The sequence below is a fragment of the Patiria miniata genome, unplaced genomic scaffold (assembly GCF_015706575.1).
Source record: "Patiria miniata isolate m_02_andy unplaced genomic scaffold, ASM1570657v1 HiC_scaffold_22, whole genome shotgun sequence".
Lineage (NCBI taxonomy): Eukaryota > Metazoa > Echinodermata > Asteroidea > Valvatida > Asterinidae > Patiria > Patiria miniata.
Window position 1 is genome coordinate 13,345,240 of NW_024037061.1, and position 23,867 is coordinate 13,369,106.

At 40.1% G+C, this 23,867-nt stretch overlaps 1 protein-coding gene across 1 annotated transcript; it reads right to left on the reverse strand.

The window, feature by feature from the left end:
• Window positions 1–794: 794 nt before the first annotated feature.
• On the reverse strand, window positions 795–23,069 carry LOC119730564 (probable RNA-binding protein 19). Its single transcript, XM_038203541.1, has 26 exons — window positions 22,926–23,069; window positions 21,143–21,325; window positions 20,703–20,861; window positions 20,101–20,157; window positions 19,810–19,975; window positions 18,970–19,097; window positions 17,765–17,956; window positions 17,305–17,397; window positions 15,950–16,028; window positions 15,426–15,497; window positions 15,064–15,152; window positions 14,196–14,234; window positions 13,931–14,006; window positions 13,045–13,175; window positions 12,495–12,616; window positions 11,284–11,380; window positions 10,450–10,560; window positions 9,109–9,309; window positions 8,050–8,227; window positions 7,441–7,535; window positions 6,640–6,706; window positions 5,715–5,853; window positions 4,789–4,905; window positions 4,348–4,453; window positions 2,008–2,131; window positions 795–887 (listed from the first exon to the last, which is right to left on the reverse strand). The coding sequence occupies exons 1-26, from the start codon at window positions 22,959–22,961 to the stop codon at window positions 817–819; spliced, it is 2,928 nt and encodes a 975-aa protein (XP_038059469.1). The 5' UTR covers window positions 22,962–23,069; the 3' UTR covers window positions 795–816.
• Between the last annotated feature and the right edge of the window lie 798 nt (window positions 23,070–23,867).

Here is a 23,867-nt window from a genome sequence, read left to right on the forward strand (position 1 = left end):
GCCATCTTGAAAAACGATCCCTCCACAACATGGCAAAATAGCGCCACTTTCGAGCCCAATAGCATCCAAAATGCTCAGAATTGGAAGCCCCAAGTCCGAGCCAGAGGTTCATTACCATATCTCTTCAATTCCCCAATTTTACGGCGCTCAGAACTCTCTAATATAGAATATTTTGAGGGTATAACTTTTAATCATGAGCTTGGCGGATCGATTTACCGGTGTGCACCCATGATAGCCTATTATCCAAATAATGATTTACATGTGCATCATTTAACTTATTGGAAGAAAATACATGTCAGGAATTCTGGGCCTGAATTTGGCTAGCCAATTAAAGTTGCATTCCCTGTGTTCTTTATCAAATTCAATAAAACAAATTCAAAACTTTTGTTTTATTCCAACCCAAAAATCTCCTTATTCCCTTTTTTCGTACCTCTGCAACCCTCAGAAGAAAGGCTTTTGATTTTGGCACAAACAGATCTGCTTTGCAAGCAGACTGGCTCCCGATCTGTACATTATTGATACTGATTGTGGGGCGGGAACCAGCCTACCCTGTGAAAACAGAATTATTGTCTAGCAGCCAATAATTCGAAATTGTAAAGTAACAATTCAATAACTAAACATGGGTCAATTTTTTTTTCGGCTGATATCTCATTCAAAAGTGAATAACTTTTGTATCACTAGAAAAGTAGCAGTTTAGTAAAGAAATCCATTTTTCGGGATGAAACTTGAAAATAGCACGGGAATGCAAATTTAAGGCTTTGAAAAATGAAAGCATAAGGTCTGACTTACCAGTTTGCAGATGTTGTCTTGGTTCGATCAGCTCCTAGACATGGTCAGTTCTAGGTCCTCCTTTAATTTGGACTTCTTCAGTCTTTTTCTCTGACCACCTGTGGAAAAAAAAGGAATATGGAGACCGTGCATTTTCCAGGTTTGCACCAAGTCTCTGGAATTTCTTTCCAGAGAAATTGAAGATAATTCAGGACCTGTCTCTCTTCTTCTCAAAACCAACCTACTCAATCAATTTTTCTCTCACACATTTCTTACAAAATTGCAAGTTCTTAATAAATTTAAAACAAGGGAAACACTAAAAATTGACTGAGACACGTTAGAACCTGTAACCTTTGAAAACCATATCAGCACTTTATCAACTGACATACCATTACCTTGCTTTCTTTTGGAGGTCTTCAAATTTGTCAATGTCTGCATTTATGGGCAACATTCAGTGCCAGTACAGTGTTCAAGTCAACTTCTTTGTTAAACCTGATAATTGATGATTTCGTGGTTTTTTTGGGGGTTGTATTTCCTTCTTTTGTAAGGTTGAGAGTGGGGGAAGGTAGACATGCAGAGATAGTGCCAGATCCTTTGTCTCTAAGACTCATTTCATGATTGTACTCGACAGAGGAGATATGGTTTGGTGATAGTTAGGTAACGGGATAAGTTTGGCCTAGAGGTAAGTTTTCGTGACTCATGATCAGGGCTTCCAGTCCAGTTGCTTGTCATGTGTTGTGTCCTTGGGCAAGCCACTTCAACCCCACTTTCGATCTCAGGCTGTGCTCCGTGGTCATATATGGGTCGATGTGGCCGGCAGCCATAGGCGCCTGTACGTGCCAGCGGCCCGACAACGTTGTAGCCGCGTCCTTCGCAATTCAGCATACCAGCTGCTAGTATGGATGATTAGCCTCCCAAATTATTATTATTATTATTATTATTACTTGCCTCTCTCCACCCAGGAGTATAAATGGGTACCAGCCTAGCATCACATCCAGGGGGAATAGAAATATTCTCAGTCGTTTCATGCCAAGGAAACCGGAGATAAACGCTGGCCTGATGGGCATTATTGGCACAGGATATACTTTACTTTTTTTACTTGGTAATGTTTATTGTACTTTGTGTCCTAAAAACAAGTGTGCAAAATCACATTGCAGTTTGATGAGGAGTGCTTTACACGACATCATGGAAACTATTAAATCTTTGTGCTGTGAATCCTCTGTTCCAAATGCGGAATACCTTCAATGAACTGATCAGCAGTTTTCTTGCGAAGGTCTTCCACTGTCTCCTCGGCCTCCGCCCACTCCAAGACAAGCCGACGCCCATACAAATGGCTGCTGTGGCACAGAGCCTCAAACGCCCTCTGTTGACGACAAGTACACAACATGAAATTTAAGATGGGTCAGGTGTAATTTGTTTGTTCGTCATAAAACAAAAGCCACTGCTTATTTCACAATAAGTCAATATACTGCAACAAGAAACTACTTCATAAGATTGAATTTTGTGCCGAGGAGATTTTAAATTGAGTTTTGTTTTGTTTTGCTCTTCGCCAATGTATTTTATAAACACTGTCTACCCAGCGTTTTCTGAAAATTACTCGGGTGGGACTTGAACCCACAACGTCTTGCTTACTAATGCAGACATCTTACCACTCAACCACCAAGCTTTCCTGGGGTCAGCTGGCTGGTTCGAGTCTGACGTAGCAGCTGTTCAAGTCTGACTTAGTAAGCAAGAGGTCATGGCTTCGAATCCTACCCAAGTAAGCTTGAGAATTTTTTTTCGCACAAACACTAAGACACAACTGAGTATACAGTGTTGATAAAAATACATTGGTGAGAGCAAACCCCCCCCCCAAAAAAAAAACCCCACAGCAGTGCGTGAAATTAGACCAAAAAAGTGGTCAGACAAAATGTCCGAGCACAATCAAAAGTGTTCTGCCATTGTCAAGTTTTGATCTGCCATCTGAGACGAACTTTCAAAAGGCCGCGTTTACTATACTTCAAACACGTGGACGGTACATACACGTGTGTACATGTACAGTATGTATGTTTACGTACGTACGTATCCATAATACACACTATGTAGTTGCAATGACAAGCGCCGGGCATTCACCCGCTCGTTTCTGTAGTAAGCCACGTTGTGAGAATTTAGTAACAATCACGCACTTAAAGCATACCGCGCAACACAACGTACTTTGATCTTGCTAAATTCTCATTACATGTATGCGCGTCAATGTCCTTATAATATTTAGACTCGTCACTATACAGACTCGATTCAAGTCTGCAGAACACATAACTTAAACTGGGTGAAATTGCAGTTCTGAATGTCCAAAGAGGCTCGATCGAATCATTATAGCAAGGAATAGAGGTTGAATCAGGTCCAATTTAACACTTTTGCCAAATAGAAATTAACTGGGAATTCCACAAACGGCCACTGCTCATTTCCATAAAATGACTTGAAAAGTACAAAAAGTTGTATTAACTGATTTGTAGAAGAAACACGAAGACTGCTGACCGAAACACAATTTATCGACTTGATTTCACGTCTATTTTTTGGCAAATGGCACGTACGTACGTACGAATGCCAATCTATCGCTGTGTGCACGCCGCGCTGTACTAGACTGTGTAATGATTGGGGTGTAAACGCGTTGCATCTATTGCGTGAATATAAGACAACATGTAGTTAGCAGCTGCTCAGCGTACGGTAAGTATTACAGACCGGATCATCGGAAATAAACAACAAAATACTTTTGAGCGCAAGCGTTTATTTCATACTTCTGAAAAAGACAACTCCACAAAGAATACATAAATCGCTCGGACATTTTGTCCGAGCACATCTGCATTTGGTCGGACAAACCATGAAAGTGGTCGGAAAATGTCCGATGTCCGACCATAATTTCACGCACTGCACAGCGATATGGGCTCAGTGCACATGTACCCCATCAATGACCAGAAAAGGAGAGTTGGGAATGACCTAGACTGGTTCCCGGTCCAATCACTGCAGATTTTGAATGTATCCAAAGTTATTGGAGGCACGGATTAGTCTCGGAGACCATCGCAAGTTGAATTCGTAGGAAATTCGTGCGCCGACGACACCTGACGCTCACGCGAAGATGCGGTGGCCAATAGCTTTGGTACATTCAAGAAGTTGTGCATACTTCGCACACGAACCAGCACAGTACACTGACTACACACATGCTGTGTGTCCTGTCCACGGAGCTCTCAAAAGAGGTAAAAACGTGCCCTCTTGTTGGCGCACGGAGCCCATAAAAGAAGCTATTTGTGACATTATGACAAGGTCGGTATATGAACAGATATGAGTTTATCTGGTTTTGGAGGAATGTAATTTTTTATGACACTAGAACTAAAACATGGTTTTTGTTAAACCTTCTCTATTAATATCAAATGTATTGCACAAGGTTCAGATTGAAAATTCTAGGTAGGGCTTCAATTTCAAGTGAACAAAAAATGACAGCAGCAGAGTTCTGCCTGCCAGAAAGTTGGTACAGACTTTTTCATGGAAACAAAGGATTTCGGTGATGTTCTGTCAGAGGTTAAAAAGAAAACGCCTGCAGCAAACCTTTGCATCTTGCTTGCTGAGGAAGTCCACGAATCCAAAGCCTCGGTGGGAACCGGTCCCACTCATCTTCTTGGGCAGTCTGACGGACTTGATCTCACCAAAGGTACTGAGGAATAGAAAGGCAACAAAAGTATGGATCAACGATGCGATCATTAAACCACCCTTCCCCCCCAAAAAAACCCCCTGTTACACAGTGAAAAACAAACTCAGAGTGTTGTTCAATTAAAGTCTAGAAAACTAATGTAAACAAATGACATGTTTGGGGGTTACAAATGACTTATATTGCCTTTATACAAATAACGTACAATAAAATAGTCATTGAAATTTACATAATGGGTTCTCTTTTTTAAATCTGCAAATATTCACGGTCTAGACTAAAGCAAACGGAATTTCAAATTGAAAGCTGATGCTGAACTCATGCTTTTGCTGAGGAAGACTTACCCAAACAGTTCTTGTATCTCCTGTTTCTTGGCCTCAAATGGAATATTCCGGATCAGGATTTTGCTGGACTTCTGTTTTATATTTCCGGCTCCCTTCCGGGAAGATGCGGGAGTTGCTCTGATGGGAAAAAAATAAATAAAAGCAAATAAAGTCACATATCTCAAGGCAAGGCCAAGTTTTGATTTGAATACCACTGATTGTGATTGATGAAACGGACAAAAAGCGCAATCTGTTGTTTGAAGTTTAAATGTTCCTATACTTAAAGTGCATCATGAGAAAAAGTCAACATCCATTTGAGGTCGCACTTTGTACTACACTAAGTTGTTGGACAGTGTCCTTAAAAGTTGCAGTGAATGTGAAGAATTACCTATTTCCAAAAACGTGACATATCCATTTTGAATATGGTGAACATTTTGCACATTTATAAAACTTTAAAGAATAAAAACAGTACAACAGCTGTTTCCAAACTTCATTTTCTTCAGTTTTCTTGCTTCATTATATTCTTAAGTTGTGTTTAAGTGTATAACAGCATATGTAGCAAGATATGTGACGGAGGGAACCCCCTCTTTTGTGTTGGTCATAAACAGATGCTCATGAATTCTTTTGAGATATCTGGGGAGATGTGCTAGTTAGCTATAGTCTAGGGTGTGTATAGGGTATAGGGACATGGGGGAGGGGGGTATCACTCAGCCACAAATCGTGCCAGGTATACGTAACAGCCGTGGACATTGCTTCTGGGCAACCAAGAGAGAGAGAGCATGATTCTAAAAGGAAATGGCGTATTATCGCGTTTTGGAAAAACACTCTCCGTGTGGAAAAATGTATAAAAAAACATTTGTCACCGACACCATGAACTGATGGCCTTCACTTAAGGGCCTGAGGCCTTATAGCACCTTCTATCACGCATGTGTGAAGTCCATACTTACTGTGAGGTGGCCCTGTGTGATAGCTTGAGCTTCAGACTGTGATCATCCAGCGTACTGTGCTGTAATTCCTTCAGAGCTTTCTGGGCGGATTTCCTCTTCTTGTACTCCACAAAGCCGTACCCCATGGACAACATCGTTCCTAGTCATGGAATTTCACGTTGGGGAAAAACATTTAATATCGGGTTTTGCCCTTCAACGGTTAAAGCTTTAATTTCTTTTTTAAAAAGCTCTTGTATACACCTTGGGAGTCAGGTTGGAGTAGCGGTACTTTCCTCGCCTTCCACCGCTGTGACCCGGGTTCGAATCCCACCTGGGCCAATATGTGGATTGGGTTTTCGGTCCCTACCTGATTCCGTGGGTTTCCTCCCACGTCTAAGACTGTAATTTCTTCATTTTACTGGGCCCCACGGGAGACCAGTGGATTCCACTGAATGGACTACCCAGTTAAAATAAGAATTCAAAAATAAATAAATACACTGAGTTGACAATGCTTATAAAAACCCACTATTAAAACACTGACATAAAACCCCAAAACTACAAATTGAAAAGAAATGAATTTTAGTAATCAGGTAGGTACTGAGAAGTATATCCAGGTAGTCCCTGCCTGATTCCTTGGATTTTCCCCAGAATATTCTTCTGGGCTTTTCCTCCCACCTCTTAAACTGTAATTTCTTCTCATTGTCTTCTCTCTACAGGTTTCTACAGGCTTGCGAGCTACAGTGCCTAGGGCGCTTTTGAGGAATCCTTGGTTTCATTACCAGAAATGAATAATAATAATAATAATAATAACTCAGATTACAGATGTGGAAGGAAAGTACCACCATCTAAACCTACCCCCAAATGATCACACAAACAAAACACTGATGCTTAATGTATGGATAAACAAACTAACAGGAATATTTTTTAAATGTCATTTGTTTTTTACCTGGATGTTTTGGGTCCTTCTTGCGTGATATTGTCACCGATTTCAAATGTCCACACTGAGAAAATAACTGCAAAGTAGAAAACGTAAAGGTTTTAAGATATTTTTAGGAGCCATGTCAGGCCTTAGGGATCTCAAATCATGGCACCTGGTGTGCTGTCATTTTCAAGAAAAGTGGAATTTTAGTATCAATTTCAAACGATGGTTGGCCGACCATCATTGAAAAAAAAAGTGATTTTTTCTTTTTCTTTAAACACTGCCCCCAATTTACCACATTTAGTTAGTCCACATTTTGTTTGCAATCTGTTACACATCCGTGAACGGGTGTAAGCCAGCTAGTCTGGTTCCTTGACCTGACAATTCAATAAATTGCTCTGTTTCATCCAAAGTAGGGTCAGGGAACCACACGACAAGAACAAGGTTTTTCCAGCATCTATGAACAAAAAACTTTAAACAGGTCAGCGCAACAATATTTGCTATAAAATACTAACCCCCAAATCCATCCATTTCCGAAAATAACAGCAAAAGCAAATGTTGTTTATTACCTTTTTAAGTTCATGGTACTATTTTCATATTGGATTGCCTGATACTTTTTAACATCAAATTTCAGTATTTTTTCCTTTCACACTGCTTTTTTACTTTGACAAAAAGAATAACAAAATCTTGCTAAAATGTTCTCAAACAATGAAATGTATGCACAGGCTGGAGTGAAGATGATTACTGAGAGTGCACTGTGGATAGGATTCCCCAATGTAACCTGCTGAAGCCATGCCAACACGAAGAAACAGACTAGGAAAGAAATACCTTTCTTATGGACTCCTCTGTTGTCTCAAAGTTGAGATTTTTGACAAATATCGTTGTCTCTGGCTCTGTTTCCTCCTCCTCCTCAGCATCCTCTTCTGTAAAAGAAAACAAAAATTGTCAGCAGCTTTATAACAGCTGTACAATTTTCAAGTTTAACATATGTACAAATTCTCCATGAGACTGGTTCTCCATAAGAACCACTGTTTCAGAGAGGCAAGGTTTTTAAACTAAGCAAACAAATTTCTGTCCAAATTCTTCGCTTAACAAGTTTGGAAAGGTGGGGGGGGGGGGGAGGGGGGGGGGGAGGGGGGTGAGTTCGGGGTGAGGGGGTAAGGGGTGTGGGGGGGGGGAGGATTTAGGAGGGGATGGGGGTGAGAGGGCATGGCAAAGGACAACTTGTGGAATTTTGAAGGTGAATGCATACATATATACTGTTGCATGGTGCTGGTCATAGGACCTTTATTTATATGTACATGTCTGGATATCAACAAAGCCTGAAAACTGACAGTTTATTTTTCAGGTTGGAACATGGTTCCTGTTGCTGACTTATAGAGCCACAATGCAAAATACAGCACAGAAACAAAGAGATAACTGGGAAACCAGACTTACTTGTGCTTTTGTTCTCGGCATCAGGCTGATTGGCCTCCGTTCTCTGCTCACCCTCCTCTTGTGTGTGTTCCTCACTCTGTCTGTCACCCTTTGTGTCATCTGCTGCGGGGTCTGACAAGGCCTCCGTCTTGAAAACGTTGACTGGTGCCCACTCCAGGTAGAGGGGAACATGGTGGAACTGCATACAAAAAGAGGTCAGCTATGTAAGGTCAAGATTTAATACCACTGGATTTTCAACAAACATTTCCTCTGACCAGCACTACTTTGAGCATATGTAGTGCCACAGAAAATACTTTCCTCATATCTATTAGAACTAATCTTCGAAAGTTTCCCCTGTGTTTCTCTTCATGATTTGAATTATAATACTGTATTCTCTTTCAGCGATCCCTGATTACAATTTCCCAGGTTTGCAGCACAGCTAATGTTGGCACAAATGGGTATCATGGCTTTTGACCTTTAAACCTAACCTTCCTAAATCCTCCAAAATCCTCTTTGCAAAATGGAGGATTTTGCAGGATTGAAGCTATAACAAAAATGTGTGGCTGATTTTGGAGGATGCACTGGGTCAAGGTCTTGGGCCAAACCTTGTGTTGTTTATGCTCAGCCGTGCATAAATTTAGGCCTAGATTATACTTGAAATCCTCCCTACTGCTCCAGGATGTCACTGGCTCTGCCTCAACATATTGACAGTGATTGCTGGAGGATTTTGCAGGATTGAGTCAGTGGTCACCCCTCCAAGGACCACATTCAAGAAATAACGGAGGATTTTGCAGGATTGAGGCTGTATGCAATTTTGACATGGAGGCAGTTGGAGGATTTTGCAGAATTGAGATTGCATCCTAACAAATATGCCTAGGAAGTTAGGTTTAAAGTGAGAACATTGACAAACAGTGTGACAGCCAACATGGGGCAGGAGAATTGAGTTGGTAGAATGCTGGCATAGTGCTCAAGAGATCTCGTGTTCAAGTCCAGTCAATTTCTCTGCTTATTTTGTGGCTTGGCGTGAAGATAAAAAGCATTATCAAACAAAGTTTACAAAGCAAGATACTGTCAACAGACCTTTGTGTAAGCCAGCTTGAAGAACGCAGCCCTGGCCTCTGTTGGTTCAATGAACTCCACAATCGCTGTCACCCCGGCTGGGGGTAGGACGACCCTCCCTAGACTACCGTGGCCGGCAAACAGGTCCCTGAGCTCTGTGGCTTGGGTACCTGCAGGGAGGTTCTTGACTAGGATAACGGTCTTGCTTCTTGAACCGGACGGCTGGGAAAAAAAAACATTTTCAAAAATTTAACAAAAAGGTCCAACTTCATACCTATAAACACTAAAACCAAATTTCAACAGCAGGGTCTAATTCCATGGTCCTGCGAAGCGTGCAATGTTTTGCTAACAGCGTCTGTTATTCACCATTTAGAGAGACTGTATGTTATCAGCAAAGGTTAGGCCAAAATAAAAAATAAGTCGGTCTCTGGTCAGCGCGCGCGTCGATTTTAACCATGCGCGTCGATCTTTTTTTTCTCCAAAATGTTCCGCGGTAGCTCTAACAGCGCCCTCTATTTCCGCACCTCCTCAATTTTTGTTACCAAAGAGCACCAAGGAATGGGAAATTGCACCAAAGCAAATGATCGAAAGCACCAAGGCAAATTATGGAGGACACCAATGTACATGAGGACACATAGTACTCACCTTGTCTGTACATTCCAAGCTTGAAGGAAAATAAAAAAAGCAAAAAAAAAAAAAAAAAGCCGCGTGGCCGCGTCAATTCCGGAACTTTGGTCTGACCAGAGACCGAATATTTTTTTTTTTGGCCTTACAGCAGGCTTACTTCTGAGGCACAATTTGCTCAAAACAGCTGCACCCAATTTCAGGAAACTTTACGCAATGACGTAACTCCACTTGCGCCACAATTTATTGCGCAAGATGTACAACATTTCCCGCTGTGCAACATTTCAGTTATGACAATTTCACAAAAGGTTTTATAGTGTGTAAATCCACGACTTGCACAAAACATTATGGCGTAACTTGTGCAATCATATATACGTTGGACATAGCGACTGAAAATGACCTATTTAACCAGCAAATTGTGATCGTCGTGGAGCCTGTCATTGCACAAATTATCAAGGTTGATACAAGACACTCACAGTTTTGTATTTGAAGTAAATGAATTTTTTTAAAGTAAATTATTTTACTCGTGACAGAATTTGTAGAGTTCCAGTCCTTGTTAAATGTCTTCCTTGGCTCGTTCATAAAAAAGCCCCAAACAAACAGTTAAATTTGAATGACGAGAGAAATTTCACAAAATTGAATATGTACGGTTATCTGCCACATTGTTTTAATTTTTGAAGTGAAATTTTTAAGTTAAAATATTTTCAGGCATTTAAACTGCTTTAAATTTACACTTACCTGACTGAATGAGTCCAGAGCTACACCGTTATCCAGGAGAAACTGTCTTGTCTCAGCAACGATTTGTGTCTCACCAAGGGCCATCCGGACAGCTAGACTTCGGCCTGTCTCCTGGTGTAAAAAGAAAAACAAATATCATTAATATAAACTAACCCTGCTAGGGTGTCTGAAAATAAAGAATTTCAATAATAGATTTTGAATTTTTGTCCTTTTTCAACATTTTCCAACCTTACAGTTTTGGCATAGAACTTGAAAAAAAGTTACCAATTTACATCATGAAGTTTTGTTTGAAATGTAGAATTTGTAACAAACTCACAAATTGTGACGCGTTCTGGCAAAATGAGACAGAACTGGGCAGAGGTCGAAATGAGGTTTTGCTGGTGTTAGGAAAGAGAATAAAATACTCCTGGCAATACTGGTTGTAGTACTTCAATCTGGCATTTCGTTGACAAGTTATGGCTGTTTACAAAAATGGCATGTTTTCGCAAAAATGAAAGATGCCAATTGTCTTTTCCTTAAAAACACTTTTATCCAACATATTTTATACTATATCTTGAACAAATGTGTAGCAGACATATCAAAGATTACAAATATGCATAAATCTGAAAATCAAAAAAAAAAAAAAATCACCCCCATTCATTTTTTTTTGCATTTGCTCCACTACGGCCTGTGCCCAGTGCCGTCTCATTTTGCCAGAAAACCTCACAAATTTGTAAAAAAGCTATGAAATAATATGTGCTTTAAACTGGAAAAAGTGTGATCAGTGGTCACTCATGGGTTGTTGAACCAGTGAACTAAATAAAGAAATATTGAACAATGCCTGTAGATGCTTACAGTGTCTAGGACTTGGCTTTTCGTCGTCTGGTATTTCTGGGCGATGGCTTCTGCTACGGCATCCGATCCGATGAACAAGGAATTCCAGTTGTGAGAACTAATTATTCAAAAAATAGAGGAAAACAAGAAGAGTTGACATTTCTGGGCAGTGTGAATAGATGAGTAAATCAACATTTAGAAATTTAAACATAAAAGACCACCTTGGGTTCATCAACAGAGGTGGATTCTGAAATTCTGGAATATTGTCAGTTAAAAATACCCAGGAAATAAGGGCTACATATGAGGTTTGTAAGGCTTACTAATCCTGTTGTATTGTTGAAATCAAGTAATCAGAAGTCATCACAAGTCATCATTAGTCACCAAGATGCAAGTCAAGTCACAAAAACTATCCTAAAGAGAAGAGATTGTCGACTGGGGCATACATTTTAAATTGTTCAAGCATTGTTACTTGCGATTGGACTTGTGATTGGACTTGTGACTGACTTGTGATTGGCTTGTGATTGGCTTGTGATTGAATTATGACTGACTTGTCATTAACTTGTGATTGACTTGTGATATAACTATGATTGAATTGTGATGACTTGTCACTGAATTGTGATTACTTGTCACTGAATTGTGATTGACTTGTGACTGACTTGTGATTTACCTAAGCTTTGACTTATGATAGACTTGTGACTGACTTGTGATCGACTTGTGACTAAATTGTGATTGACTTGTGATTGACTTGTGACCGACCTGTGATTGACTTGTGAGTGACTTGTGACTGACCTGTGATTGACTTGTGAGTGACTTGTGGCCGACTTGTGGTAGAATTATGATTGACTTGTGACCGACCTGTGATTGACTTGTGAGTGACTTGTGGCCGACTTGTGGTAGAATTATGATTACACTGTGACATCCTTTGTGATTACCTTGAGATTTGACTAGTGATAGACTCATAATTGACATGTGATGGACTTGTGGATGACTTGTGATTGACTTGTGATGGACTTTGTGAATGACTTGTGATTTGACTTTGACAGACTTGTTGTGGACTTGTGATTGACATGTGATTTGACTAGTACTACACTCATAATTGACTTGTGATGGACTTAGTAAATGACTTGTAATTTGACTTATGATGGACTTGTGAATGATTTATAATTTGACTTTGTGATGGACTTTGTGAATGACTTGTGTAGATCTCAATTACATCTTCTGCCCTACTGTACCTCCCACTTCTTGCTTTCTCCTTGGCTTTCTTCTGGTTCTTATAAGATGATCCCTCTCTATCTCCGCCTTCTGCCTCCGCAGTCTTCTTCTCCTTACCTGGCAGAATGTGAAGCAGCCTTCCCTGCAGTGTTGCAGGAGAGAAAGACATTTGGTGATTTTTCAGGGCTTTTGCAGGAAGCTGTAATAAGGTACCTAAATTAGAAATACTCTTCTATACTTATTCCAGGACAAAAAAATACTGGACTTTTGTAGATTTTCATTTTTTTCAAGGATTTTTTCCTGGTTTTTCAACTTTTCCTGTGAAATATGTATATATTAATTAACCTTAACTGTAAGGAATCCTCAAATATTAATATGATTTTTTTACACACCCTAGGGAGTTAGTGTTAAGGATTCAATTTTTTACAGAAATCTGCACTACAGCTACAGCAACATCTGGAGAAGCAAAGAGTCAGAAAAGTAGGATTAACTTCTGAACTGTGTGAATAATGTAAAGGCATTTCATCATGATAATCTCTTCAAGATCAACAATGAGGAAGCGCGACTGACCTGAAACGTCTTGCCATCCAGGTCAGTGAAGGCCTTGACTGCATGCTCAGGCATCATGAAGGTGATGAAAGCAAAACCTTTGATCTTCTTGGTCAGTGGATCGATGGGTAGGTTCACCTCAGTCAGTGGGCCTGAAATAAAAGGAGATATTGTTCCAAACAAGACATGGATGAGTTATTTTTTAAGGTGGGAGGCTGCAAATATTGCTATGCGGCGAAATAAAGATATCTGTGCAGCACACAATCAGATGAGAAAGTTACAAGAAATATATCTGACCGTCCGATTTGGGATAATTTTGTTTTTGCTAAAAATAATTTCTTTTTCCTCAACGTACTTGTGAGTATAGCCACTCCATGAATTTGGCACTTCGTCTATCCACCTCGATAGGGATGGGAGACAGCCATTAACCTTAACCCTCCTCAATCCTCCAAAATCAACCAAGCAGTTTTGGAGGATATTTGGAGGATTGAGGCTGAACGGCTGAAAGTGTGAGTTGATAGAGGATGCATTGTGCTGAGGTCCTAGGCTGTGCCCTGCATTGTTTATGTTCAGCCATGCATAAGTGAGGCCCGCAATTACTGGATATCATTGGCACTGCATTAACATATTAACAGTGATTGTTGGAGGATTTCGAAGGATTGAGGCAATGGTCACCCCTCCACTGAACGAATTCACGAAATAACGGATGATTTTGGAGAATTGAGGCTGAATCCAATTTTACATGGTGGCAATTGGAGGATTTTGCAGGAATGAGGATGGTTCCTAACAAAAAAGGGCCTAGGGTTAGGGTTAATGTCAAGAAAGGCAGCTGTCAAACAACTCAATTAGCTAAGTAAACATAAAGAGATCTTCAAAATTTTAAACACAACACCACGTTTTAGCATACCATATTTGCTGAAGAGTGTTTCCAAGTCTTCCTCTTGGCAAACGTAGGGCAGATTCCGAACAAATAATCTTCCAGTCTGTGTATCAAAACAACAAGTTGCAGAAACAGAAATATGATAATTTGGCAATAAGTTAAACAGATAAAAACAAGTCCATGTACAATGCATTATTCTGGCAATTTCAGAGCAATAATAATGGCTGAATACAAAATCTACAGCCAACGGAAGTCCTGTTTTGATAAAAATGAAATAGTGGCTTGTATTCACCTCTCCTATTGGTTCGTCAGAGCTTTCCAACTCGGCTGCCTGCAATACAAGAATTGTGAAATATGGAAAAACAAAAATTAAGTTGGTGCAGAGACAAATCATTTATGTGTTGTTTTTGTCGTTTCAGTCTAATATTTGAAGTCAAAAATCAAGGTCTCTGTCTTGGTCTTGACTCGGTATTTTATTTAGTTTTATTATCTTATCTTAATAAACAAATAATGAATGTTGATGAGTGCAATGGTAAGAATAATTTCATGAGGTGACCAATGCATGTTCCATTCCATGAGACGAAGCCGAGTGGAATGGAACATTCCATCTGTCACAGAATGAAATTATTCTTTCCGGAGTGTGAAACATTCATTATTTGTTGTATACAGCACCTGAATAAATCCCACTCATCTGATTGGTCAGAGCCGCCAAACATGTGACAGTACAATGGAATTTCCATTTACCGTGGAATGGAACGTCAATTTTAGCCGAGCAGCTTCGCTGTGCATTGGGAAGAATAATTCACTGATACATGATCAACAACAAGCCAATCAGATAACGGGGATTTATTCAGGCGTTGTATAATTCTTCCTATAAATGAAACTAAGGATTCTTCAAAAGTGCACAGGTACTGTAGCTCTGAAGCATGAAGTACCTAGAAGGAGAAGATGATGAAGAAATGTTTAATTTTTCTGAGGTGGGAGGAAAATACTGAAAGGATATTCAAGGGAAAGCCCATGGAATCAGGTAGGGACTGAAACCCAATCCACACGTTAGTCCTGGGTTGAAAATTTCATGGTCTTAATCGTGAACACAAAATCCAAAAGTCTTGATCTCTGACAGGAAATATTTACTACAACATTGAACGTCGCTGACTAACCTGCTTGGCCCACGGTGCCTCACGTTCCCTGGTACCCTGCTGTCCTCCCTGGTTCCACTCATCTCGGAACAGTTCTATATAACGTTTACCTACAGAGAGATATAAAAATCACAAAACATTTTGAAAACAGTAATTTTAAAGTATGGTCCATGTTAAAATCAGCTGACAAATGTTGGACTAAATACATGTAAGATTTTTTTTCTTCATTACCCAAACAGTCCTGAATGCCACAATTTTAAAACGATTTACACACCCCCTAGGAGTTAGGATTAAATGTCCATGATGACCTTTCCTTGACCTTTGACCCCTTTGTATGTTTGTATATAACTTTCATCAATTTTTTTGGCTTCTGGATTTCTTACCCATGTAATCTTTATTTCTCTTCAAGGCTTGGACAAGATCTGCTTCTGTGTTCAACTCCACAAATGCCATCCCTGTAAGAAAAGAGGCAAAGAAGAGGAAGTGAATATGTCACTAATGATCAGGGCCCAATTTCATAGCACTGCTTAACAGTAAGCAGAAAAGTTGTGCTTACTATAGCAGAAAATCATGCTGCTTCTTAAGCACTATTTCATGCCGTGAATGTGCTTACAGTTGCTCGCGCATGGAGATTTCTATTGTAACGTCACTGATTTAAGGAAAGTTTTCTTCCGAGGTTAAGCCTGCTTTTGCTGTGCATACTGCTTAACAGTCCCTATGAAATAGATGGAGGCTCGGTAAGCACAAAGTCGGCTGTTAAGCAGCGCTATGAAATTGGGCCCAGGGCTCAATCTGACAATTCCAACTGCCTGAGAAAATATTGGCACATTGTAAAATACCAGTAAATATTTGAAGGAAAAAAAGAAGACTTTCATTGATGAGATTAATTATGAATTCTTTTTCCTACCTGTTCTTTGTTTCTTCTCATTCAGGGGAATCCGGATGGCCTTGATTGCAATTGGGGCAAAGAAAGATCTGATGTCATTCTGGAAAAAAAGAAAAACAATGAAATTTTTGCTCCAAATTTTTTTTGCAAAAAGAAAGCCATTACTAGACTTGACAGCATAGAATATGAAAGTAAACCTTTGTGATAAACTTTCACTGATAAAAGATGTGATGTAGGCTTACACTAGAACCAGACTGGCACTCCGGAGTCATGATGAATCCAATTCTTGTAAAGATGTGGTTAAATACGAGAAAAATTTGATGTTTGAAGCAGTTATCTACTACAACCAAAGATTGAGAGCCCCAGTCTTGTCAATGAAATATTGAAGAGGTTAAGTCATGCGTTTTGCTTTACTGTGTACGACAACATGTACTGGAAGCATTGTGTTCTTGCTAGTAATAATAATAATAATAATTTGGGGGGCTAATCATCCTTACTCGCAGCTGAGAAGCTGAATTGCGAAGGACGCGGCTACAACGTGGTCAAGCCGAAGGCATGTAAAGGCACCTTAGGCAGCCAGCCACATCGACCCATATGTAACCGCAGAGCAAAGCCTGAAATAGTGTACGCGGAACAGAACTGATATGAAGCGGGCATTTAATAGAATCTGTGTATGCCAACCTTTTTAAAAATGTTGAAAAATACTTCTGCTATTAGGCCAAAAAAAAAAATATTCGGTCTCTGGTCAGACCAAAGTTCCGGAATTGACGCGGCTTTTTTTTTTCCCTTCAAGCTTGGATTGTACAGACAAGGTGGGGTACTATTTTGCTTTTTTGGTGTCCCCATGTACATTGGTGTCCTCCATAATTTGCCTTGGTGCTTTCGATCATTTGCCATGGTTTAATTTCCCATTCCTTGGTGCTCTTTGGTAAAAAAAAAATTGAGGTGCGGAAATAGAGGGCGCTTTTGGAGCTACCGCGGAACATTTTGGAAAAAAAAAGATCGACGCGCATGATTAAAATCGACGCGCGCGCTGACCAGAGACCGACTTATTATTTTTTTTGGCCTTAGCAAACTTCATTATCAGTCTTTAACATTTTGCATGCGTGAGAAATGAAGAGGTTTTCTCCCTTTTCTTCACATTACGAGGAAGGCCAACATTCCTTACTTATATGCGTGTTCTCAACACAAACTTTGGTGATGGTGATGTTCATGTCCATAACGTAAAGTGGGAGTTAGGCGTACACAGTCGTGAAAAAACTTGAAACTTAACCTCTGCAATAATGACGATTTCTGTCTGAAACCAAAATCTGTTGGAACTACTAAACTGGCTCTTAATATTATTTGGTTCAGCGTCAGCCTGAAGAAGTCCTTACCTCCTTGACGCTGAAGGGCACACCTCTCATCTTGAGCACGTACTGACCGCGATCAAACTTGTCATCTTTCTTCACTGCTTTCATTAGCTTTGTCTGCGTGACCAAAAACAATAACAAGAGAGTGAACAATGCGACCCGTGGTTTACAGACATACCTATGTCTAAAGCTGTAAGGGCTTCTGTTTCAAAATTGTATCCCAGTACTGAAATACAAAGAAAAAAAAAACCCTTGGGAATTCGACCACCAAGTGTTTAAAAAAAAATTCAATGACATAAAGTAACCCCCCCTTTTTTTCAGAGCTTAGCAGCCCTTTAATGGACCAAAAGACCATCATGTGTTTTGATTTTAATCAAAGAAATGCTTCAAGACTGCAAAGCCAAAAAAAGCATGACATTATTATTCTATGGTATCGATGGTTAATGTTTTTTTTTTTAAAGAAATGAATTGAATCTTATTTTACCTTCGGTGTTTCCTGTGTTTGCACCTGAGGTTTTTCTTTCTTGGTTGATTTCTCTTCATCTTCAGACAATGAGTCTTTCCCACTGTCTGCATCACTATCTGTGTCACTGTCCATGTCACTGTCCGTGTCACTGTCCGTGTCACTCTTTGTGTCAACGGGAGCTGCTTTCTTCACCATCTTGCTTTGTAGATACTACAAATTGAGATTCAAATGTAAGAATGATAAATGTGAATTCAGTGCACAATGCTACTTTATACAACAATTGAGGCTGAAAGACCATGTGAACTGACAAGCTTAAAAAGTGAAGTTTGATCTTATAAGAACCAGTGGTATTAACTTGATGTTTCAGTCATGAACTTGTGGTCAGAGCATATTGAAATGTTGTAGCTGAGACCATCGAAAGTCCCCCACAAGTCCATCAGAAGTCCACCACAAGTCCATCACAAGTCCTCACAAGTCCATCACAAGTCCTCACAAGTCCATCAAAATCCTCACAAGTCATCACAAGTCCTCAAAAGTCATAACAAGTTCTCACAAGTCCTCACAAATCCACCACAAGTCCTCACGAGACCCCACAAGTCCTCACGAGACCTCACAAGTCCTCACGAGACCTCACAAGACCTCACAAGTCCATCAAAATCCTCACAAGTCATCACAAGTCCTCAAAAGTCATAACAAGTTCTCACAAGTCCTCACAAATCCACCACAAGTCCTCACGAGACCCCACAAGTCCTCACAAGTCCATCACAAGTCCTCACAAGTCCATCAAAATCCTCACAAGTCATCACAAGTCCTCAAAAGTCATAACAAGTTCTCACAAGTCCTCACAAATCCACCACAAGTCCTCACGAGACCCCACAAGTCCTCACGAGACCTCACAAGTCCTCACGAGACCTCACAAGACCTCACGAGACCTCACAAGTCCTTGCAAGTCCTCACAAATCCTCGCAAGTCCTCACAAGTCCTCACAAGACCTCGCAAGTCCTCACAAGTCTATCACAATTTATCAATTTCTTTGATATTTCCTTATCCCCAGTTACTTGTTACCGGACTTGTGATTTATTTGTGACCAGAACTGTCATAGACTCTACCACAACACTGCTACTACCCCTACGAAGTTGTCCTCTCCGTGCAAAGTGCCCAATCCCATTCAAGATGTTTCAGTCAACATGCAATTTGCCCATCTTCAAGACAACTGTACTCACCTCCATGTCTGAGACTGGCTTATTTGCTTCTTTACTTGCCGCATCCTCCTCTTCCTCCATCTCCTCCTCATCATCATCATCTTCATCCATTTCAGCATCCTCATCTGAAGACGTGTCATCTTCTGAGCCTATGTGAAATCAAACAAGGAAAGCGCAATTGAAAAATACCATTTATCAACTTGGTGGCTTTGAAGAAAAAAAAGACAAAAACCAGCGCTGAAAAGAGCCCAACTTGGCTTTTGACAGGAACCCCCCCCCCCCCGAAATATGAAACTTTCCACCATGTGAAGGGTTTTTATAGGTTGCATTGAAAAACTGCTGATACCATACAATATTGTCCACATTATATAGTGCCCAATTAACCTTCGTTGGAGCATCATGTAGCCCCAGAAACTATCTTTGAGGACATGCTTCCAAAACTTGCTAACAAAACGAATATCTTTGTTATAAGATGGAATCTGCATCGGAGAATTGCAAAAGTAAATATGTTATAACTGGCTTATCTTATACAAAAAAATTGGCTGTGGTACCTTTTGCTACATCAAACTCGAACCAGCGAGCCGACCCTGGCAAACTGGTGGTGGAGTGGTAAAACATCTGCACCAGTAACCGGGAGGTAATGGGTTCGAATCCCACCCAAGAAAGCTTGTGAATTTTTTCTCACAAGTCCTGAAACAGGACTGGGTGTACAGTGTTTATGAGGTAAGTCATCAAAGAGCAAAACTCAATATAAACAAACAGTGAAAATCACTGAACAAAAATATAGGTCACAAGCGAAAACGGGTATTTTGGGGTTGTATTTCAAACTCAACATGCAACAAAATTAACGAGCATGAGTACCTTCAGCTGCTTCCCTGCTGACGTCCTTACTCTCGTTGCCTTTGACCTTTAACCCTTGACCTGTGGTGCGAGGGTCAGTCACCGTGGCGTCATTGCTCCACAGGGGTTTCTTGCTGCGGACTTGATGGGCCTCCTTGAATTCCTGGAAACCTGCGTCATCCTCAAGCTGAATGGGGTAAAAAAATACCCTGGAGGGTTAACACAAGTCAAAAGAACTAACCACTTGGGCAAACTGCTCACAATTATTCAGAAGAGAATCATGGCCCCTAAATTACAATCAATTTTAATTACCTCGTGAAGGGGGTCTGCTTTAGTCTTGTCTTTCTTCTTCTGCTTTGAGTCTGTTTCCTGATTAGAAACAAAAATAACTTACATCCACTAATGTCATCAGTATTTACCATCTATAGCTAAACCAAATCTGCCTGAATTCAACATCTGACTCTGTATTAGTTTGATTCAGGACAGTGGGGCCCAGTAACTATTACTGAACAATTAAAGCTTAGTACAGTGTAAGCTTAACCCTAACCCCGCAACCCTTCAAAATCCAAAATTTGATGGAATCCGTTGGAGTGAGTACCGCACTAGTAAACTGATTATGCTTTACATGGGGTCAGGCATACCACCATAATCAGAGTCCAACAGTTTGGGTGTATGAGTTTACCATATGTTTTTGGATTTTGCAAGAATGAGGAAGGTTTCTAGTAAAATCACTCAAGGTGGTTAGGATTAAGGAGGATATCAAGATTTCTTGATATAAGGGAAATCAAGAAGATTTCGAACAGAAACATTCCCAGAGACTACTAGTTCATTAATCATTGTTTTCTGGAAGATCTGCCAGGCCCTATTATTTTTTTTGTGGAAAAAAATTGAACTACAATTTCCATCCAGCCAACCTGTTGTACAGCAGTCTTTGTGGTCTTCTCCTTGCCTTCCTTTGCAGCCTCTTTCTCCTTCTGCCTGGTCAGTTTCTTCTGAAATGCAGAGCTCTTCTCTGAGTACCTGCTCCATGGTCTGGCAATGCTTTCGTCTCCCAAATCCTTGGCAATCTCAACCTGTATCAAACAGATTTGTGACTAAATTACATTTTACTAAACTGAGGATAGTGGTGTGCATTTGCGGGTACTACGGGAACCGGGAACCCTATTGAAGGACAACACGGGTGGGTACCCGTAACAGAAACCCAACCCCAAATATTAAATCCCAGAAATTGTCTGAAGGGCTTTATAGTTTCACGGTGTAAACTGCAGCATTCGCGTGCATCATCCGTCGCATGTTAAAATGCACATTAACCCAAAAGATAGAAACACATTTTGAACATGTCTCATATCCAAACCTGTAGCTTTGAGGAATCGATGAAGGTGTTGTTCAAGCATTTGGCAGCCTTTGGGGCACTGGACTTGGCCCTGAAGCCGACAAAGGCAAACTTTCTGAAGACTCCCGCGCTGGTGTACTTCAGCTGCAGGTCGGTGATTTCTCCATGGGCTGCAAAGAGGTTGCGAACCTTGTCTTCCTTAATCTAGAATTGAATGGGAAAAGAGAGGTGTGTCATCTTGGCACTGCCTGGGTTTAGACATGGGTTGCATGGTGTCAGTAATTTTCTATGATTTCAGAGTTTTTATATGATAAAATTCACCTTTTCTCATTATCTTAAAGTTTGTTGATTACGTTATAACATATTTTTCTGTATTTTATTGTATTTTCTTTCTGTGCATTTTAATAGAATTTTGTTTTAATTGAATTAATTAATTATTTTTTTCAGTGTATTTTTAAAGAATGTTACCTTGTACAGGGCATTTGAACATGTATTATGATGGAATTTGAGTTATTGAAATGAATAATTTATTGTAATCATGGTGCATGGGGTGTGTGAAAAGTGTGCATAAGTAACTTTAGCATGGAGAGCTGGGGGCAAGGGTCATAAGCATTATTAAAACAAATGGCAATAGTTATGGAAGTCAAACATCATTGATGTATTAGTTCTCAGCCAAAGGGTTCTGGGACTTAACTTCCCTTTGAACAAAATCCTTCAGAGCCATAAAGAAGGAAAAGGTAGCATCTGTTTCAATACAAAGTAGGATTTCATTTCACACAATAAAACCTAGCAAAGGGCTCTGTTGCGAATACGCCATTTTCAAAATCTGATGTTTTTGATCTAATGAGGCCTGAGGGGGAAATCTAATGTTTTGTGTCACGCGATGGCAGCAATGCCACTTGGAACCTTCTAATATATCGCAAGGCCATGTCGCAATGATTAAAAAAAGAAGATAAGTAGGGTCCGAGTTACTCTGACTTAGTTTTCCCAAGCCTATTAACCCTAACCCCCTAGTATTTCCTCAGGACTACCCTGCTAAATCCAACAGAGTCCAACCCGAGTTTCCTGTTCAATCCACTGTGCCTTATTTTCAGTTGTCTGCTGAATCCAACGGAGTCCAACTTGGCGTTATAATACGGTTCAGTTGCCTGCTGAATCCAACATTTTGCATCAGGAATGTACACAAGGGGTTAACTGCTCAATCCAACAGGCTCCATCGGATATAGTTGGATCCTGTTGGATTCAGCAGGGTTAGGGTTAATGGTATTGTCTTCAATCATGTCAATGAAAATACAAGGTGAACTGAAAATTGTTGTGTTTGGTGGCGAGTAAGTGATGGCCAGATATGGATATGGCACTCTTCCAAATTCTAGGTCATGTAAGTCTACATGTTCACATGCTACATGGAAACTTAGGAATATTAATACTGATTCAAAATAAACTTCAAAGTTCAAAGTCATGATAGTTCAAACAAATTCACAATCACATTTTTGTTTCACTTTCACTAACTTTCAGTTATTTGAATTTACATTGCAAAACAGACAAATATTTGATGAGCCAGTTCAGTACATAGATCTGCAAGAGGGGCAAGGGGTGAAAAAGAAACACCTGGAATTAATGGAGTTTCCTTATTAACGAGGTCGTATTGTTTGTTTCCATTTTATCACGAAACAGATGCAGCAACATAGCATGTTAACATATCGATACTGAAGGAAAATTAAACCCACATCATCGACGTCTAACTTGATTTTTAAAATTCGAAAATGGAATAAAATAGTACTCAGTATCCAAATAACCTTCTTACCCCTTTTGGCAGATTTTTAACGATAAGACGACTCATTCTTATTACATTTCATGGGCGATGAAACAGGAGCAGAAAAGAGGCAACACGCAACGTGCGATTATTTTGCTTTGACATGTGGGCGAGCACGCCCTCTGTCGAATGAGACCGCCAAGAATAATGTGTTTGAAGTGCGCCCTCATACAGATCTTAAAATAATTTTTTTGGCTATAGCCCAAAAAAATTGATTTAAAATAAAAATGTTAAACTTTGCCCGGCTAAAATTTCCGGATCCCATTTTCTTCCCCGCTGTCTTCTTATTAGTCTTTGCACTAATCTGGATAAACTGGCTTAAGAGAGCGAAGGCTTTTGAGGATGTTCAATAGGTTTTGACGTGTATACAGGAAATTATTGATCAACAGAATTAGGCCTATAGGGGAACGATAGCGATAGGCCGGGCATGTTTTGGTGATAAAAATATGGGAGTCGGCGGCTTAAAAATAGAAACCATTGGGTGTCCAAATTGGGGGGGGGGGGGGATTGGTAATTTCTGATCAGAAAAAGTGGCCCCGATTTTGTCGGATTACTTTTGGTACTGGTTGTGAGGTGTTCGCGCTTAATGGCAAACATAATGTTACATGCGGCAGTCCCCCCCCCCCCTCCACTTGGAATTGATATAACTGTCGGGGGGATTAAAACAGAACGACTCGAGGCACCAATCGATACCAGCTTAAAAAAAACTTTTTGACTGGAAATTGTGTTCATAGCAATTAAGCACAATCTTCCTATCACTCACTATAATGTAAATATAAAGCTAAACATTACCTGTCCAGTTCCGGTTCCTTACACCTTTTACAACGTGATATATAGCAAGAAAGTTTTTAATTGATAGACAAAATACCCCAGGGTTTTGCAGTTTGAACATTCATCGGTATACATGACCGGATTTATTTCGGACAAACATGG

What these genes read in the sequence shown, in the direction of transcription:
- LOC119730564 (XM_038203541.1), bottom strand. Translation starts at nt 22,961, where the DNA reads ATGAGTCGTCTTATCGTTAAAAATCTGCCAAAAGGG. An exon ending in TGGATGGCAAGACGTTTCAG is followed by an intron (nt 12,617 to 13,044) that starts GTCAGTCGCGCT and finishes GCAACACTGCAG; the next exon opens with GGAAGGCTGCTTCACATTCT. An exon ending in GAGATACAAGAACTGTTTGG is followed by an intron (nt 4,454 to 4,788) that starts GTAAGTCTTCCT and finishes TCTATTCCTCAG; the next exon opens with TACCTTTGGTGAGATCAAGT.